Here is a 21,012-nt window from a genome sequence, read left to right as displayed (position 1 = left end):
CCTCTGCCATGCCTTTCCACATGGCTAGCTCGGGCTTCCTCATACTCGGAGAATATCACATAGTTGGACATTTTAGGTAGAGGTTAACTTCAAGAGGGAGGAACTAGAGGCTCCTTGGGATCTGGAGCTTGAAATCACAGAACGTTCACAGTGCTCTGTGTGAATAGCTAGGCCAGCCTAAATAAGAGGGAGGGAGATGGCCTCTGCTTCCTGCTGGGAAGAGCTACATGTATGTTTGGAGAAAAAATATAGCAGCCATCTTTGGAGATAGCTACATTAGATGATGTAATCTAACGAGGTCACAGTTTATGTATAGAGATGGGAAGGGTGCAGTATAATTTAGGGGAGGCATTGGTTCGGTCTAGAGAGGCCAGCAAAGCCTTCCCAGAGCAAATGCTTGACTTGAGCCCAGACAACTCTGATGGTCGGGGATGTAGACACATGGAAAAGGTAAGGGGAGGGACTTCCAGGTATAGGGGATGGCATTGCTAGGAGCTCCGGGGTGTAAGAGCATTGCTGAAGCCGGAAGTATAAAATAGTATTGCGTGTTCAGGAACCCCTGGGTAATGATGCACTAAGGTGTTTCATGCACTGTTTTGTTTTGAGATGAGAACACTTTTCACCTAAACTTATTTTGTATTTTATTCATTTAAAAATGCTATTTTCTTTTTTTCTTGAAGGACTCAAAAGCCTATTTTCATCTGCTTAATCAGATTGCTCCTAAAGGTGACCGAGATGGCGATGCCATTGCCATTGATCTTTCAGGATTTAATGTAAGTGATTTTTAAAACTAGTTTTATACACTGTAGTAATAGTACACATGACAGAAAAATGATCATTTCCGAGTGTATATTCAGTGCTGTTCAGTACATCCACAGTTCTTTGTAACCATCACTACTGTCTTTTTCAAGGGATTTTCTTAATCTCGTTGTGAAACTGTTCCTATCCAACAGTGACCATCCACTCCCCCAACTCCTCGTGATTCTTCTGCTCTACTTTTTAACTCTGAATTTGAATAGTGAGGGCAGCGATTTATAGCATAACACACTCTATCTTTCTCCCCCTCCCCCTTCCCCTCCTCCTCCTCTTTCTTTCTCCATCCTTCTCTTCCTGCCCTCTTTACACCAAGTAAGTTCCTGGCACCTTTAGAGGCCAGAAGAGAGCATTGGATGCCCTGGAACTGGAGTTACAGATAGTTGTAACCTCCATGGAGGTGCTGGGAACTGAACACGGGTCCTCTGGAAGAACAGCTGATGGCTCTTAATCTCTGAGCCATCTCTCTAGCCCCCCAAGAGACGTTAAAGTATTTAAAATAAAATGGGAGGTTGGTTTGTGATTCTTTCACATTCTGCTATTATTTAATGCATTTGTGGAAATACAATTCCTTGTAAATATCATAGCTATAAAATGATGTCAGTAAAAGTTTGATATTGACCATTTTTGCTTTGCTTCCTTGTTTAGGAGAAAAATGACCTGAAGCGTGCCGGATTCATGCTTCAGGAAGCAGATAAGCTTGGCTGCAGGCAGTTTGTTACTCCTGCAGATGTGGTTTCCGGAAACCCCAAGCTAAATCTAGCCTTTGTAGCGAATCTCTTTAACACATACCCATGCTTACACAAGCCTGAGAATAATGACATTGATATCAATTTATTGGAAGGTACGTTCTTTCTGCCTTGAGTTGACTTATTGCGTTTCTTTTGTGGTATTGTCCTATTTCACCATCCTGGGTAGGGGACTGTGGTGGGAGATACGATTTTGTGTGTGTGTGTGTGTGTGTGTGTGTGTGTGTGTGTGTGTGTGTGAGCATGTACAGTCACAGAACGTTCAAGTTACAGGGTGTGATTTGCTGGGTTTGTTATAAGGAAATGCCTAGTAACTCTTACTAACCTGCCATTTCTCCAGAAGAGTTAAGTGAAAACTATCAGACATTTGAAGGATTCTCATAAATGATCCCGTAACATAACTCTGCCACCAATATAGAAAATGAATTATCTACTAGGAAAAGTAGTTCTTGATAGCATTTTTGCCTTTGAAAGCAAGTTTGACTTTATTATTGTTCTTTTTAATGTTTTTAGAGTATATGAAAAAATTATCATATTCATTACTTATTGTATGTAGGTGGTTGTTATCTGTCTCATAATATAATACTTTCCTATTTTGCTTCATGAAATGCAGATTTGACCCCTCCTAATGTAGGTACTGTATTTAGTACTTTTCTATATTCTATAAATTTATTCATTCTGAATTTTCCTTTTATTAGTGGTATTTATACTTTCCATCTGGGTTGATATTTATTGTTTTGCATTTTCATGCTATGTTGTCTTAATATAACTTTAAAATGAATGACTACAAGCAAGAAATGCAAATGAAATTATTAAGTAGAGCAAGGCTTTGATTATGTACACTCTACCTAATTTGCCTTCTTTAACAATGGGATATTGTGGTAAACATATTAGAAACTAGTTTTGACAATTAGACTTCATGATTTGATGTAAAGTCTTTACCTCTCTCCTGTGACAAATCTTAATTTTTTTTACCATAACTGTCTTTGAAAGGATTTATTTACAGTTTATAACATAATTTGTTTCATATTATTTATGTTGCATAGTCTAAATGTCATTGACGCTTACAATATATGAATTGTCTTAATGACAAAAACATTGGCAATAACTAGTTCCTTCTCCTCATCTCTGTCACCCAGACTCTCTTCCACTTTCTCCCATTTTCACACCATCACCCACGTGGACACCATTAACATGGAAACGAGGAGTCAAAACAGTGGCAGCCTTGCTGGCTGTCTGAGGGAGAGCCAGCCCTGAGGCTTAGGTGCCCTGCTTTGGGAAACGAGAACTGAATGTTGCTGCATGCCCTCCTGGCAGGCTGTTCTCGCGGTCCTCCCCAGTGAGACAGAGGGAGTCAGTCAGTCTTTCTCCTTGGGCTGCCACGGCTAGAGTTCCAGTGTCCTGTCCCTTCAGCAGGACAGCATCACGAGCACTAAATTTCAGATGGAAGGTGGTCTTAGTTAGATGTTTAACCTACTGCACTCTTGGCGAGAGTCCCGCCAAACGAGGACTGTATTCTTCACAAAGACATGTAACTATGTCTTTTTAATATCAAAAACGTAGATTTCAGTTTTTAAGCAAAGAAAAAAATGAGGGAAAGCAAAACTAGAACTTTAAAAATTAAGTCACAAAGGAAAACTTTTGTCTTTGAGTCTGGAAAACTTCAAAATCCCTCTGTGTCTTACAACAGAAGGCATTGTTTAGAGTGGCATATTAAAAATGATCTGCTTTTTATAGTCACTGAATTCTTTGCTAAATGCCTTTTCCAACTTGCTCGCTCTCCTCTGTCATGTGTGGGTTCCTTTGCTAGTGTTCAGCATGCTTTTGAGAGTTTTCAGTGTGAACACGGTTGCTACATATTTCCTCGAGTATTCCCTATCCTGGTTAGGATACTGTGGGAAATATTTATCAATCATCTTTCTTTAGAACATATGTATGTCCTGACAGAGCTGCCAATAATGCATTTGACTTTGGCTGTCAATGGGTTATTTTCCTCTGTAAATTTGTTTTTTACAGATCCTTATGAAATTTTCACTTTGAACTTATCACACCCCCAAATTCATATATTAGTATGTCTCATTGGCAGAGAATTTTGTCTAGCGGGAACTAATGAAATTTAAAGGCCCAGTTAAACGTTAAACCTTCGTATCAAATTGTGCCAAATGCCTATGCTACATACAGAGAGAACTATCTGAGAATTCGTTTGTGGTGATAGAAAATAAATAGACCATAAAATTAGAAAGACTTTGTTCAAATCATGGTTCCACCATTTACTATCTGAGTAACCCCCGTGAGCCTTGGCTTTCTTATATACAGAAAACACAAGTCCTAATATTTACTCTGAAGAGTCACAGAAGAGATTTCACCTGATCACGAATGAAAGCATTTAATCGGCAGTGTGTGCTTATTAATGGTTAGGGTGGGAGGAGGAAAGCACATTCAGTGGGTGTTGAGTATGATATTTCTCTTCCTGTCTTCTTAATAATGTAGTTTTAAAATATACTTGTCTTATTAAAACTTTTGCCAATTTGACTTGCAAATCAAAATATTTTATAGCACTATCGAGTAATTAGAAATTAAGATTTTTTTTTAGTGACACGATTGCTTTAGTTGTCTGCAATCTAAAAGCATTTTCTAGTCTGCAATACATATGTTTTTGAAATGCTTTATGTGGCTCCTGCACAAATGCGTAGTGCTTCCAGCTTTGAGCATCTACTTACCAAGGTGACTTAAGTGACACTAGGTAAATAAATGCTCACTTAGAAAATCTGTTTTAATTTCCATGTGTTAAAAATCAAAATAACACAATTTTAGTTGAGAACAGAAAAAATTCCAATCTCTAAAACTTAAAACAGTTTCTAAACTTTTAAATGTAAGTTTAATGTCTTTTCAAATAACCATTGTATCAATAGTTTCAATAGACTTTGAGTATTTTAATAAAAAATTGTGACACTCTGATCTTTATAATTAAAAACATAATTTGGATTTTCCTAACTAGAAACAATGCAAACATTTCCCAATTACTGGGGAGAAAATGTATCTTGATATGGTACCAGTAAGTTAGAGAAAGAAGTCACATGTATCAAACAGTAAACATAATGTGCTTATGTTTATGCTGTGTTGGAAGTGGTTCAGGGATTTAATTTTCACCACTTAGTTTGACTTTTCCCATGTAGATTGTTTATTATAAAGTAGTGTAGTAGATATTACAGACCAATCAGTTACTTTTTGAGATTAGAAGGGATAGAATTTAAGCAAGAAATTATTTGGTTAATAAATCTAGAATTATATAGATTCTGGTAACTGTTAGGTAATAGTATTGAAAATCTACATGGAAATAAATGGAATCCTTTAGATTGTGTAAGGTTTCGCTCCTTTGTGGATATTTAGGTTCATACTCTCTGTGGCACTTCATTTGAAGTTGACTGTACAGATGACTAAGAATAAATCCTGTTGTTTAGGTGGCTATAGATTCCTATGCCAAATGACATTGCAATTCTCTCATAGACCAAAGTCTAGAGTGACCTACACTGCCCTGTGCATTATAAGTGATGAGAAATAGAAATGTTTTAACAAGCATTAAGGTTCTAACTTTAGATCTAGAGTTTGATGATAAGATACAGTCTGAGTTATTTTATTGTCCCCCCACTTTGTCAAAGAGTAAGACATGATAGAATCACTTAGAACCATTTGCTGTCAGTAGATTCTGTAAGGCAGATAGGCAGGGGGAGCTCACATCTCTCCCCGACTTGTGCATCCCATACTCATGGTTTTTTTTAAACAGATGGTGTACACCCAGGGAGACAGGCTAAGCAGAAATACCTGTTGAGTTATCCCCTTGAGGTTATTTTTGGTATCCAGTAACTTACAGTGATGAAATGTATCTCAGAACAAAATGAAATGTTGTGATGCCTGTGTTCCTTGTGAATTTTCAACAGCAGCAATCTAAAGTAACTCAGAAAGCTGGAAAATGTTGATACCCCTCACTGCATGTGTTTTATATCACCTGAAATCTCTCACCTTCATTATTCGGAAAGTTTAAATTTGTATGTCCAGGAAGATTCCTGTGTAACCATAATCTACCCAAATGTAGAAAGGCTGCATTTGAGAAAGGTAGAATTTTCTAGTCTGTTTACTGTTACCTTGCCTGCTAAAAGCCTGGCTTTATGTTTGGCCAAATCAAGTTGTAACTTTATGCTACTTAAATTGCATTTCTACTATCTGTTGCATCTCTGGACAGAAAAACCCATGGCTCAGTAGTAGTTCATAGACCTCAACTAAGAGAATCTAGATGGAGAGAGAACAAAGGGAGGGCTTCCTGGATAGTTGGGATGAGAACTATTTTCCCCTTAAAGAAATTATGCCAAAGTGGCCAGTTTACCCCTACCAGAATGCTTTAAGAATTGTTCTTAATCACTTCGGCCTGAATCATCATTTGGGCTTTTGTCTACCCTAGGAGAGAGCAAGGAAGAGAGGACGTTTCGGAACTGGATGAATTCACTGGGGGTCAACCCATACATCAACCATTTGTACAGGTAAAATAGCTGACTGTTTCAGCCTGGCCATCATAATCTAACTAAAGTTTCCCCTCTAGGGATGTTTACATGAGGATGTTTTCTCAAACCACAAGAATTTAGCCAACATTTGCTGTTGTCCTTGCTAAGAATTTCTGTCCCCTGCTATTTATTAAAATGTTAATTAAAATTGAAACCAGCATTGCCTTATTTATTAACTATTATCTTAATAGACATTTAGGAACAAAAGTCTGTAACTTCCAGCTGGATGAAGAGATGTACAGCAATTAAACTAGTGCTTTTGTTACAGGAATAGGGCAGCTGAAACTCCAGCACTGGAGAGAGATGTGATTAGATGTTTATGGATTCATTTGAAAGGATGTCTATAGTATGTTATTGAGAATAAACCAGGAATAGGTCTAAGTATGATCTGGTTTAGTTTCAAATTGACTATATATAAATTTGTAAATGAATTCTTAAAGTCTTGAGAAGTACATACCAAATTATATAAATCTAAGTAATAGGAATAGAGAATATTTTAATATGGGTTGGCCTTTTTTTCTAACAGTGAACATGTATTTTCTTATCATTAATGGCTAAACATTTTTTAAATAAAGTGTACTTATTTTTTCTTTAAATATATATTTTTTATTAAATTCTTTTATTTATGTTATATACCAATCACAGTTTCCTCTCCTCCCATTCCCTCCCCCACCTTCTTCCTACCACCCCACATCCACTCAGAAAGGGTAAGGCCTGCCATGGGAGTCAACAAAACATGGCATATCAAGTTGAGGCAGGACCAAGCTCCTCCCCACTGCATCAAGGCTGAGTGAAGCATCTCACCATAGGGAATAGGTTCCAAAAAGCCAGCTCATGTGCCAGGGACAGATCCTGGTCCCACTGCTAGGGGCCCCACAAACAGACCAAGATACATAACTGTCACCCACATGCAGAGGGCCTAGGTTGGTCCCATGCAGATTCCCTAGCTGTTGGTCTAGAGTCCATGAGTTCCCACAATCTCCAGTTAGCTGTTTCTGTGGGTTTCCCCATCATGATCTTGATCCCCTTGCTTATATAATCCCTCCACCCTCTCTTTAACTGGATTCCTGGAGCTTGGACCAGTGCTTGGCTGTAGACCTTTCCCCATCAATGATCTTGATCCCCCTTGCTCATATAATCCCTCCTCCCTCTCTTTAACTGGACTCCTGGAGCTTGGACCAGTGGTTGGCTGTGGACCTCTGCGTCTGCTTCCATCAGTTACTGGATGAAAGTTCTGTGATGACAATTAGGATAGTCACCAATCTGATTACAGGAGAAGGCCAGTTCAGGCACCCTCTCCACTATTGCTAGGAGTCTTAGCTGGGGTCATCCTTGTGGATTCCTAGGAGTTTTCTTGGCACCAAGTTCCTCCCTGACCTCATAATGGCCCCCTCTATCAAGATATCTCTTTCATTGCTAGCCCTCTCTGTCCCTCCCTCAACTCAACCATTCAAATCCCTCATGTTCCCATCCCCCATCCTCTCCCTTCTACCCCCTCTAACCATCCCCAGTTTACCCAGGGGATTTCATCTATTTCCCCTTCCCAGAGTGAACTATGCGTCCCTCTTAGAGTCTTCTTTGTTATCTAGCTTCTCTGGGCTGTGGATTGTAGCATGGTTATCCTTTGCTTTACACCTAATATCCACTTATGAGTGAGTACATACCATGTTTGTCTTTCTGGGTCTGGGTTACCTCACTCAGGATATTTTTAGCTCCATGCATTTGCCTGCAGATTTCATGATGTCATTTTTTTTTAACTGCTGAGTAATACTCCATTGTGTAAATGTACCACATTTTCTTCATCTGTTCTGTAGTTGAGGGGCATCTAGGTTGTTTCCAGGTTCAGGCTGTTACGAATACTACTACTATTTTATGAGTATGGGTGGCTTTGCCTGCTTGTTTGTCTTGGTACTATGTGTGTGCAGTGCCTGCAGAGACCAGAAGGAGGCAGTCCAGCCAGTGTAGGCGATTTGGCGAATGCTAGACCAGTGAGAGACCCTGTCTCAAAAAACAAGGTAGAGAGCTCTTGAGAAACAACACCTAATGTCGTCTTCTGGTGGCCATGTGTACATGAATATGTACACACTTCCCACACATGTAAATGCATGTATATGCATGTGCGCGTGAACACACACGCACACACATGTAAAAAAAGGATTAAGAGTTTTGAGAGTCAAGATAACTTTTATAAATGTTGAGAACACTAAAGTTCTCAATGGTTGAAAAAAGAGAATTGATCAAATTTTTAGTTAAAGGATGTTTGGTTATTATTATGATATCTTTCCTGAAATATTAGTAAAGGAATCAAGGCATATGCATTTTTTTTTCTTGAGAAAGAGATACTTCACTTTCAGAAGATCTCCAAAGTAACATAATCTTAAAGAAACTGTTGGTGATAGAAAAACAATAGGCAGCAGCATATATCTGTGAATTTGGGTCTGGTTATATTCCTAACCCATCCTTAGCACTTAGTAACCCACCTATAATATACTTAGTTGGTTCCAAAGAAACTAAGATGACTATAACACTGATGTTAACTAAATATTCTTTTCTTTAAATAAGCTATTAAATATATGTTTGGAACTATTAGTCCTGGAACTTTTCTACCACCATTTGGTTCTGGAATTTGTTGTGAAGTCCCTGGAAATTATTCAGCTCTCTGAGTCTCTAATGTGCAGAACATGAATAATAAAATAATACCATAGTAAATAAGAAGGAGGGTGAATGCATTTAAAGTAAAAAGAAAAGAAAGAAAGAAAGAAAGAAAGAAAGAAAGAAAGAAAGAAAGAAAGAAAGAAAAAAAATAGGTGAAATTCCAGAACTTACACAAAGACTTTAGTGGTATCTTTTTACATACAAAATGCTCATGTGCTTTTAGATAGTCCATTAAGATCTTAATAACTGTACATTAGATGTCTCTATTGCTTAGCACAGAGCCTGACTTCATTCATTTACTGCTGCATGGTGTGTGCCCAGAGAAGGAAACAACTCTGATAAGAACCTTAGCAGAACACAGCCAGTGGATAAGCTATTGGAGGAGAAAGGCCACGCATTCCTTCCCAGAACTACTAATTACTGCATTGATATTGCTTAATTTCCTTCACATCAAGAGCCGAAAACAGACTTGAGAGACTTTAAGCTTCTTGGAGAATGTATTTGTCTGAATCCAAAGTAACAGTGTTCTTTAGTATTCTTACATTCAGAACTCCTACTTCCTTATAAAATCGTTCCTCTTAACATTTATTATTGAACAGGAACAGCTACCCACTGAATAGCTGTAATTTTCCTATAACTATTTTTAAAGTTTTAAAAAAAATCAACACATGAACTCATTCTATTGTATAAGTCTCAAACAATGTAAGTGTATTGGATAAAATAAAACATGCAATTCCCCCTTGTTCCCTCTCATATTCCCCTTTTCCCTCACAAGTGGTCGCTCTTAGCAGTCCTTACATATGTATAAAACTTTGAGATCAAACTATATGCGTATCCTGCCACTTGCTTTTAAATACTTAATGTATCTTGTAGAACTTTTTATATCAGTATTTTCAGACCAAATTTAACATATCTGAGGGCAGCCCAGGAGTCCATAGTAAGGATAGTTGACTCAATTGTCTTTATAATACTAGACATTTGTTTTCAAATTTATAAAGACAGTGGTAATAAGAATCTGTGTGTGTGTGTGTTCATGTATCCAAGTGTGTGTATATGTACAAATGCCTTGTAAACATGAAAAAGTTGGACAGATTCTTAGGTTGAGTTTGAGGTCAAATGAGATGCCTTGTCATTTATAAGCTTTGAATAACTGTTGTGTTTTAAAGACACATATCCATCTGTAGTGTCATTATAGTAAGGGACAATTTTCACTCTCTTGTACGCGTTTCCTTCCTGTTTTAGTGACCTTGCCGATGCGCTGGTGATCTTTCAGCTCTATGAGATGATCCGAGTGCCGGTCAACTGGAGCCAGGTCAACAAGCCTCCTTACCCTGCTCTCGGGGGCAACATGAAGAAGGCGAGTGGAGTGACTGTAGCTCTGCGCTTGTTGCTCTGATGTAAAGCCAAGGGTTTCGTCTTAGAGATGTCGCTGTGTGATTTGTGCCCTATAGACTTATTTCACCTCCAGATGTGCTAAGCTTAACGGGTTCTTTATCAGCTCGGTTATTAAGTGTCTGCAAGGCAGTCCTCCCAGGCCGACACTTCATTACCGTGTTTTCATCTCTAGCAGGTTGTGGTACTTCTGTTACTGAGACGCAGCCTAAGTGCACTCTTCTGCCGTAATTGCCACAACTTGCTGAATCTTAACTGCTCACTCATTCATTTATTCATCAGCTGTATTCTGCCTTCTTACTACCCACACAGGGCAGTGCATGATAGGAAAAAGCCAGGGAGCTGCTGCCTAGGAAGTGCTATAGAAATGACGGTACTAAGATACGCGTACCAGGGACCGTGAGCAAAATGGGTACTGTGGGTTTTGAAGAGAAAAGGGCCACGCCTTACCCTGTCCAACTGGCTTCATGCAGGAGGTTGTATTTGAGTCGGAATCCAAAAAATGTTTGAATTTTGTCACAGGAAACTAGAAGAGAGGTGGAGGGTGAAGGAAATGGACAGTGGTGGGAAGCACGTTGCTGAGAAATGAAGTGGTAGAAAAAGTGTTCCTTTGTATGACACTTCTAGAATCTTTGTAATATATAACAAGAATGTTTAATAAGTCCTTTGACCTTAAAAATTCAGCTTATTAATCTCATGAAAAACTAGAAAGTCGGGCTGGGAAAATGGCTCAGTTGGGAAAGTGCTTGCTGTACAAACACAAGGACCTGAACTCGGTCCCCAGAACCTATGTAAAAAGCTGGGTGTGGCGCTGTGTAGCAGATTTAAAACCAAATGCTACCCCAGATAGACTCCACCCCCTCCTGTGCATTAGCACTAATTTGTGGCTTCCTATTCTTTACTGGTTGTATCGGCATCATCTTAGACTCTAACTAGCAACCCCATCGCCCTTCTTACCATCAGCTTTCCTAAGAATTTGCCTTTACTGAAACGCATTTCACACAGAAGCCATGACCCTAGTTAATTGGAAAAGTTTCCCATTCATCCCTACTGTTCTCTCTTCCTGTTCATACTAATAAATGTATTTTGTAAACTAGAAGTTTATTTCACTTATCATAATTATATACATCCCCGTAGTGCTTATTTATACTAAATATGCTAAGAAGGGATAATTATGAGTACTAGAATTAGTTCTTTAGTAAAAAAATTATATTAGTTGTGTGTGTGTGTGTGCGCATCTCTGGCTCAAATGAATGGAGTCTTGACTAACTTAGGAAAGAAAACTAAGAGAATCCAATTATACTATTTTTCTTAATTAGTATTTATTCCAAAATGTATTTAGTAAACACCTTTTATTTCTACTTGTGTGATAAGTTTTTAAGATCTGGGGCTGGAAAGATGGCCTAGCAGTTAAGAGCACTGACTGCTCTTCCAGAGGACCTGGGTTCAATTCCCAGCAGCCACATGCTGGCTCACAGCCATGTGTAATTCTAGTTTCAGAAGATCCCATGCACTCTTCTTGCTTCTTCAGATACTACATGCATGTGGCAAAACACCCAAATGCTAAAATTGAAAAAGAAAAAGAAAAGATTTTAGAGCTTACAGTTTCCTCAGAGTAGAAATACCTCAGGGGAAAGTACTGCAATGGTGGTTTAGTGAGTAAAGGTCCTTTCTACAAGCGTGAGGACCTGAGTTCAAATCCCAAGAATTCACATAAAAATTGGACGTGCAGCATCAGTGTCTATAGTCCCAGTGCTCCTACAGGGAAGTGTAAGGAGGAGGCAGGAGAATCACCAAAGCTTTAGGGTACCCAGCAGAATAACAAGGTGAAGGGGGGGACTGGTGCCTGAGGTTGCCCTCTGCCTCCACACGAGTGCTGTGACATGCATATGCCACATTACATACACCTGCACACACACACATACACACAACTAAAGCAAAAACAGAAAAAACAGAAAAAGCGTACCTCTGATACCTATATCACTCAGAAGCCTCTGTAGAGACTGGACCAAAACAAACATTTAGAAAGGACTTAACCTAGTTTTTAATGAGTAAGTAGAAGGGGGAATGATTTACTTGGCATTTGTATTACTTATGTTCTGTTGCTGTGAAGAGACACCATGACCACAGCGACTCTTATAAAAGAAAGCATCTATCCAGGTGGTGGTGGCGCACACCTTTAATCCCAGCACTCAGGAGGCAGAGCCAGGTGGATCTCTGTGAGTTCGAGGCCAGCCTGGTCTACAGAGCAAGATCCAGGACAGGTACCAAAACTATAGAGAGAAACCCTGTCTCGAAAAACAAAACAAACAAACAAACAAAAAGCATCTAATTAGAGGTTTGCTTATACTTTCAGAGGTTTAGTTTATTATCATCACGGTAGAAAGCAGATGGGCAGTGTTGGAGCAGTAGCTGAGAGCTTTACATTCTGATCTTTAGGCAGCAGGCAGAGGGAGATGTTGGACTTGCTGTGGCCTTTTGAAACCCAGTGACACGCCTCCTCCAAGGTCACACCTCCTAATCCTTCTAAACAGTTCATCAACTGGGGACTAAGATGCACATATATAAGCTTATGGGGACATTATTCAAACTGCCACAAGTGTTCATAAGTCGTCTTTTTTACTGTAGATGGCACTGTGCTGAGAAAAAAGCTGAAGTGTGGAGAGAATGGTAGGGATTTGTACTGAACATTTTTATAGGGAATTGATACATAACAAAAGAAAACACATAAAAACTAAGTATAACATAGTCCATGCATGAATTTAAGGAAGTTAAGAAGGGTTAGCTAATTGGCTGGTATAGTTAAGACTATTTAGTTATGTTTTGTGATTCTTGGGATTGAACTCCAGGCCTCACACATACTAGGAAAGTGCTCTACCACTGAGCTACTGTGGGGTGACACTATTTATTCCTGGGGTGACTTGAGCAAGCAAGCATCTTCTCACTTCAGATAGAATACTGATGACAGGCCAAAGTATGGACACCACCACAGTCCAAATTGGTGAGCCAATGAGTTTTATTGGGGTTACTTACAAGAGTATGAGTGAGGGGTTACTCACAGGAGCGGAAATGACACCAGTGCCCACCCCAGCTTGGGTGACAGCTCACGAAAGCTGGAAACCTGGCCCACACTGCACAGCCTGCAGGCAGCTTAAGGGGGCGGAGAGTGTTCTTTTCCCAGCAGCTCAGCTGGTCTCAGCCTCTTCTAAGCAGGTCAGCTACTCCGGCGCAATCTCTCAGCACCCTTACTTGGGGAGGGAGGAGCCCAGTGAATCTGGTCAGTTTCCGAGACTTCCTGAATTTTAAGGAGCTTCCCTTTAGAACACCCTGTCTTAAGAAACTTCCCTCCAAGGTAGAGTATCTTATCTAGGAAGAAACGCCCTGACAAAGCCTTTGCTGAATCAAGTGGGCAAGGACCTGAATTTCAGAAGAACGCGTGAAATAAGAGTTTTTAGTCATAGACTTTTCATTAATAAACGGTGTGATTTGCAGTCAAGACTTGGGGTTGGAGGACAGCGTAACCCTATTCAGCCATTTTCATAATCTAGATGAATCCCTTTGTTGTTTTGGTCACTTCCCTGTCAACTGGGTTGTTGTGAAATGAAATTTGGTCACACAGTGCCATTGCCGTTGCTTCTCAGGTGGCTGGACTAGGTTGGCATAGTCTAGGAGTGTTTCTGCAATCTGTTTTCATACTAACCGTTCTGCTTCCTTCCAGATCGAAAACTGTAACTACGCAGTAGAGCTTGGGAAGAACGAGGCCAAATTCTCTCTGGTTGGCATTGCTGGGCAGGACTTAAATGAGGGGAATGCAACGCTGACCCTGGCACTGGTGTGGCAGCTGATGAGAAGGTAAAGGCACCTGTCTTGATAGCAACCCCGAGTTTCCTTCAGCGAATCACTGGAACTAAAGACGTAGCTAGTGTTGGAGCCTCGTGAACCTACATAAGAAATATACAATGTGAAATAAGTTAATTCTGTAAAAGATTTGCTTATATATTCTCAAAAATTACAATGGGTTCATCTCTAGTAATACAATCACTTTCTTTTTTTTTTTTTTTGGTTTTTTGAGACAGGGTTTCTCTGTGTAGCTTTGCGCCTTTCCTGGAACTCACTTGGTAGTCCAGGCTGGCCTCGAACTCACAGAGATCCGCCTGGCTCTGCCTCCCGAGTGCTGGGATTAAAGGCGTGCGCCACCACCGCCCGGCTACAATCACTTTCTACTAATGGTTGTTAAAATGGCCTTGTAAGGAATTGCTTTACATTTTAAAAATACTGTCTGGCAGTGTTTGGTTTTTATTAGTGAGCTTTGTAACTTGTGAGTATAACCAAAAATTAGAAATTTAATTTTTGGAGACAGGAACTTTCGACGCTCTAGTTTCAGCCTCCCAAGTGCTGGGATTGTAGGCGTACACCACCACACCTGGCTATTTCTTCTCTTTTCTATTTTTTTTAAAGATTTGTTTATTTATTATGTATACAGAAGAGGGTGCCAGATCTCATTATAGATGGTTGTGAGTCACCATGTGGGTGCTGGGAATTGAACTCAGGACCTCTGGAAGAACAGTCAGTGCTCTTAACCTCTGAGCCATCTCTCCAGCCCACCTGGCTATTTCTTAAATGTTGATATAAATGATATGAAAACAGATTATCCCCTTATCTCAAGTTCATATTGTTTCTGTTGCAGATACACATTGAAGGTGTTATCAGATCTTGGAGAAGGTGAAAAAGTCAGTGATGATATTATTATTAAATGGGTCAATCAGACTCTCAAAAGTGCAAACAAAAGCACTTCTATTTCCAGCTTCAAGGTAACAAGATCTTTTAAAAGTTTTATCTAAGTTTCATGGAAAGGACTTCTAATGAGAATTACATTAGTGAGGTTCAGAATTATGTTAGTATTTTATTAAAGAAACATATAACCCAGAATAGGGGTAATAATTATCTGGCATGTGTAAACTAGAAATAATTTGAATTCTTATATTTTTGATTGGTTATCTATTGAATATAAATGCAGGTTAGTGCACTTAATGTGGTAATCTGATGTTAGAAATAGAATTGAGCCAAAAATCCAGTTGTCAAATGAAAAAAGAAGCTACCAAGTGTTGGTTGTTTATATAGGACCTGTAATGTTTTGTGCTCCCTAGCAGCAGTCTCTGAATTGTATTGGCATCATTTCCGAGCCATACAGAGCCAGCCAAAGCGATTCAAGTGGGGATTGAGAAAACTGGTAGGAAAAACGATTCTCATCATCCGGCTTCATAGTGCACTTAACACTTTCTTCTGAGCATTTGTGGATGATTCATAAAGCACGGAGAATGTCATCTGACAAACATACCCACTAATTTTCATGCATTTTCATTGTGTTTTGCTGTTGCATGCAAGCTGGTGTTAGCTACAAATAAGCATGTCTGCTTGAACATATCATTCAGTGACCCTTATGTTTGTGATTTTTATTATATGTTTAAAAAAACACAGCAATTTCTGTTTTTCAAAACAGTTTTAAAAGTGCCAATAGATGGAACACTAAGCTATTTTTAAAGACACCTATCCATCTTTATTCCTTTCTTTGCCTTTGCTCTATATATTTAACAGTATTTGAGAGTAGCAGAAACATCATACATTGATAAATTAAGTCACTACAAAAAGCAAGGCTCCAGATGGTTTTAACAGAATAGGTCTTGGGAAAGATGTTCTCTGAGGCCTAATTCAGTTACATCTTTTTTTTTTATATATATATATATTGGAGGACACTAGAAACACTATTGTTTGTTGATTTTTTTTAAAGTAACTTTCAGTCTGATGTCTCCATGTTTTAGATATAAAATAAAACAATTTAAATGTAAAATAGGTATTCAAGCAATACAACTGATTTTCTCAAGTGTACAGTTTGGTGGACCTTTCTAACTCAGTAGTCAGTGGAGAGTGACAGAGAATACAGATTTGATGGTGGGATATAGGCTTGAAGTGCATTATGTACCTTCAGGAAAATGGCCTTAAGTAACTCAGTATAATAGACATTTAAAAACCTAAAAAAGGAAAAAAGAGCAAGTTGATCTGAACATCAGCTGGATGAACGATTTGAGCTGGTGGACAAAAGAGGGAGATAACAAGCTAGAATCATCCATCTTGAGTAAAGGCAATGTTGAGAGGACCGTTTCTAAAGCACATTGTACAAAACAGAGTAAGTCAAGATTGGGGGACAAATTTGCCCTAAAAGCATGTCTGGCACACAGTAAGGGCTCAATAAATGGGGCTTGCTATACTAATGGCACTGCCTATATATATAAAGGGCATCAGATGTGGAGGGATTCCTGATAAGTCTTTTAGAAAACTCTCTTGGTCATATCCCTGTTTTTTCCACTTTTATTTTTAAAAACAACAGGAAGAATAATGAAATAGAGTATCGAATCAAAGGAAAGAGATGCTACAATTCTTTATCTTGGGAATCAGGCTAAGCTCTAGGTTTCATTCGCTTTTAAGATTCTAGAGACTTTTTGCTTATATAATTTCTTTATGCTTAACTTAAAGGGAAAGTGTTATAAATGTACTTATATATGGAACTAGGGATTTTTTACAATGTCCTCTATCCCTTTGCAATAATAAAATGACTTTCAATGATAATGTCCAAGTTAGGGGAGTTAGAAGATAGGTCTGTTTCCTTGGAAACATTATTTAAAGATCTGATAAAATCTTTAGAAACTTACACTTTGCATTTAATTCAGTAAAAAATTTCTTCAGGGTAAAACATGAAAAATAAGAGGGGGAAAAAAAAACATTGTTCATTATAATAATGGCCAAGAATCCTGTGGCATTCCCATCCCAGAGCTTAGGTAAAGGTGTTTCTGGATTCAAGAGTAGAAATGTAAATTGGTTTAGATTAAAGAGGAAGGTACTGGCTACAATAGCAGAAATGTAGAGGTTGGTTAGACTTCGGGACTCTTGGAGCCAGCAGTCCCCCCCCCCCCCACCCCCATTAGTGCTTTGCCATTTATAATACGCCAACTACAGCCAGAGCTGATTCTCCTCTTAGTTACAGTGCTGGTTATGACAGACGGTTCATCCTCTCATTCACTTTCAGAAAAAGCTGTTGATTCTGAAAGCCTAATTAACTTAGGCTCGAGTAAATTCCTTGTGGTAATAGGCTAGAACTGCTCCGTTCATCTTAGACGGCCCCGGGTTTTTCTTAGCTACCCCTTCACCGTCAACGTTTTATAATTGTGGGTGTTTTGCCTACGTGTAAGTCTATGCACCACGTGCATGCCTAGTGCCTGTGGAGGTCAGAAGAGGGCTTAGATCCCTTGGAACTGGAGTTAAAAGATAGTCGTAAGCCCCCACATGAGTGCTGGGGATTGAATCCAGGTCCTTTGGAAGAGCAGCCAGTGCTATTTAACTGCTCAGTCATCTCTCCAGCCCTTTCCTATGAATTTTTAATATGTAGCTATATTGTACCTCTGGTTATGTGTTGTATTCTTTCCACATAAGGTTTGTTTTGAATGCATGATTTACACTCAGTGCAGGTTCATTCCTAGCGCACTGGATGGTAAGAGCTTTCCTTGAAGCTCATGTCCGCATGAAAGCTATGGACACAGCAAAACTATGAGTTCTGTTAAAATTGAGAGAGCTAAGGAGTGGGCCAGTTTGGGGTAGGCAAGCAATAGAGGCCATTATTCAAGCTGAGAACAACAGATCATCTGTCCATGAGCAGGCAAGTTACAAAATCAGTTCCTGTCAGGATTTTTTATTTTAACTCCAATAGTCTATCCCCTAATTTTTAATTTTCAATTTTAAGTCCATTTTAATTCACTCTGGAAGTAGCTGCAAATGGAGTATCTTGGTTGTTAGTGTTAGACTGTCACAGTTCAAATACTTTGTAGTTATTGGCTGTGTTAGCCCTTTGATCTTTTGGACTTATGCACTTCATCATTAAAAGAGGATATTGTTCACTTGTTTCTGGGATGTCGGAGTGAAAAATAATGACAAAACATTTAAATCACTAAGAATGCTGTATTTATAAACATGAGGGTCCCTTTCATTATTTGACTGCTCTTTCTCAAAATACTAACTGAAGTCTTAGGAATTCATGGTCCACAAAAAATAAAATTATTAATTTAAAACGCATCAACTCCATCTCAAAGTTGTTTTCTATAGGATAGATGTTACAGTTGGCACAAGTAGGAACTATCACACACATAAATCATATTCAGGTCTGAGGCAACTCTCTATACAGTATAATTTACATGAAGACTGAAGGAAAATCATATTTAAATGGTTTACTATATGTGTTGGTTGCAAAAAAGTATAATATTAAGTACAAAGAAAATGTATAAGTTAGTTTCAGTTATGTGACTATGACCAGAAGAGGCTGACATTTGTGAAAATTAAAGGTAAGATGTTCATGCATGTTTATCTTTATTTCCTAGGATAAATCTATTAGTACAAGTTTGCCTGTTTTAGATTTAATAGATGCCATTGCACCAAATGCGGTTCGTCAGGAAATGATCAAGAGAGAAAACCTTACTGATGAAGACAAGCTGAACAATGCTAAGTAAGCTCTTCTGGTTTGTATTAGACCACAGTGACCTTCTCGTCACCTAAAATCTCCCAAGGGATGTTTTTACCTTTTAAAGTCCAATTTGTATGGGGAATATATTTTTAAAAGATCACATCCTAAACCTTTTTGTAAAGTTAATTTCATAAAAAGGTTCTTTTCTTAAAATGTATTAATCAAAAACATGGTAGATAACAAATCCCAAGATGTCTTTCTTGTCTTTTCAAGGTACGCCATTTCAGTTGCTCGGAAGATTGGTGCCCGGATCTATGCGCTACCTGATGACCTCGTAGATGTCAAACCAAAGATGGTTATGACAGTGTTTGCCTGCTTAATGGGAAAAGGACTGAACAGACTCAAATGATGAAACATCTACTATGATCTGCCACATTAAACACATCGAATGTCTCAGTTTACAGAATTTTAAAATGTAGTGGGTATAAAATCAGAGTGTCTGTGCTCAAAATGGTTCTGTATTCAGAAATGAATAATGTCCTGTCCATACTAGTTAGAATTTGTCAACCTTTTTGGATAACACAATTACTTTAACAATCAATACCAATACAGGAATATCAAGCTGCTATTTCATAATTGAATTATTTTATTTCCTAAAGGTCTTACCAAAATAAGACTAATCATTCTTTTTCATAGCTTGAAAAAGACCTGTATAAAGTTTTGTCAGGTCCTGCTATTAAATGTGTTTGGATTTTTTTTGAAGTGTTATTTAATTTTGATCACAAATATACCTAAAGTCATAATCCAACTTAATCCTCTTGTTTTTTTCCCTATGTAAAGTGATCTAAAACTGTAACCTTTCTGTAAATTTCTATCTCGTATAAAAATTTAAAGAGATAAGTATAGTTCATCAACATTAAACTTTTTTAATATGAAAACTGATTCTTGAGTAAACCCCAAGGTTCACTCTCTTGCATAAGCTGTAGGAACTTTTAAAGTTTGACTGTAACTGCTTTGCTGCTTTACATGTCCTGGTTTGATAATATAGCTTTATTTCTGACATGTAGCATAATACTAAAGGTTGGTAAGATTTTACATGTATGTATTTCCCTAAAGCATCTGAATTACCCAGATTTTCTTAAATTGCATGTATTAAGTGGTCAGCTAGCCATTAAGTATTTATTTTGCCCCTACAATGTGTGTTACACCTTTCAGCTTGTGGATATTGGATATGTGAAGGTATCTTTTACAAATATTAATTATGAACGTGCATGTAGTTATTTTTCACCTAATTCCTTTCAAAGTACTTGCAGCCAAACACTGGATAGAACATCTCAACAGACATTGATATGGCCCTGTTAGCATCACATTACACTTACTAGTTTCAGTACTAGTCGTAATGATGCCTACAGAATTAGAATATGCCCACCGAATAACTTTAGTAGAAAGCCTATAAAAGCTAATGTCCATCATAGTTTCATGTTTTTGACGGCCCTGTGTAAACTGGAAATATTTAAGGGCTGTGTTCCTTAGGAAGAGTTAAAACTTGAAACCTCTTTTCTTCAGAATTTTTAGCGGTAGAGAAATCTGGCTCATAGTTGAAGCTGGAAATATGTTCCCATCTTCCACTTTAGTGCCAGCGAGCAATCCTACTATGCAAGGAAAGTGCTGCACTCATCTCTGTGTGAATGAGTTGTCTACATCCTCCTCTTCCACTGATCAAAACAGACTATGTGAAGAGGGAGAGTGTCTGTGTGTTTAGGGTAGACTTTTTTTTAATGAAATACTAACAGGTGGAGTTCTTAAAATATATTCTTCTACAAGAGATTTCTTTGCCTTTTATATTTTGATGATTGTTTTCTTATATGAAGATGTAAGTATGCTTTTGCTCTTTTTCTGAGATTATTTAAATCATGCTTCTTTGATTTTTTTTCACCATAATATTTACTGAGATAATCTGATTTACATGGAATTTAGTACTTTAAAGTGTTCTTTTTCTCACAAAGTATATTTAATAAAATGCTGTGTATGTATAATGTGTATTTATTTCATTTAAAGAATTATGTAGAACCTTCAGTATTGGTTTGTTATAACCTTATTTCCCATAAAAGAATACAACACCTAAATGAAGTAATACAAAAACTTTATTCCTTTGTAGGTGAGATTTTTTTTCTTTCATATAAGAAAAGAAATTTAGGGGTTAGAGAGATAGCTCAGTGGTTAAGAGCACTGGCTACTCTTCCAGAGGATCCTGGTTCAATTCCTAACACCCACATGGCAGTTCACAACTGTCTGTAACTCCAGTTCCAGGGGATCCAGCATCTTTACACACAGACATACA

At 38.2% G+C, this 21,012-nt stretch overlaps 1 protein-coding gene across 2 annotated transcripts in view; it reads left to right on the top strand.

The window, feature by feature from the left end:
* Pls1 (plastin 1) overlaps positions 1-20,638 on the top strand; it is a 101,376-nt gene extending 80,738 nt beyond the window's left edge. For both annotated transcript variants that reach the window (XM_059268382.1, XM_059268383.1), the window contains exons 9-16: positions 681-773; positions 1,462-1,657; positions 6,019-6,097; positions 10,016-10,130; positions 13,884-14,017; positions 14,853-14,976; positions 18,589-18,713; positions 18,945-20,638. In XM_059268382.1, the coding sequence (XP_059124365.1) occupies positions 681-773; positions 1,462-1,657; positions 6,019-6,097; positions 10,016-10,130; positions 13,884-14,017; positions 14,853-14,976; positions 18,589-18,713; positions 18,945-19,080 (1,002 nt within the window). In that variant the 3' untranslated portion in view covers positions 19,081-20,638. The remainder of the gene's footprint in view (positions 1-680; positions 774-1,461; positions 1,658-6,018; positions 6,098-10,015; positions 10,131-13,883; positions 14,018-14,852; positions 14,977-18,588; positions 18,714-18,944) is intronic.
* Positions 20,639-21,012: the final 374 nt, after the last annotated feature.

Source organism: Peromyscus eremicus, chromosome 7 (assembly GCF_949786415.1).
Source record: "Peromyscus eremicus chromosome 7, PerEre_H2_v1, whole genome shotgun sequence".
In the NCBI taxonomy this organism is placed as follows: Eukaryota; Metazoa; Chordata; class Mammalia; order Rodentia; family Cricetidae; genus Peromyscus; species Peromyscus eremicus.
This window is presented reverse-complemented; position numbering and strand designations above follow the sequence as displayed.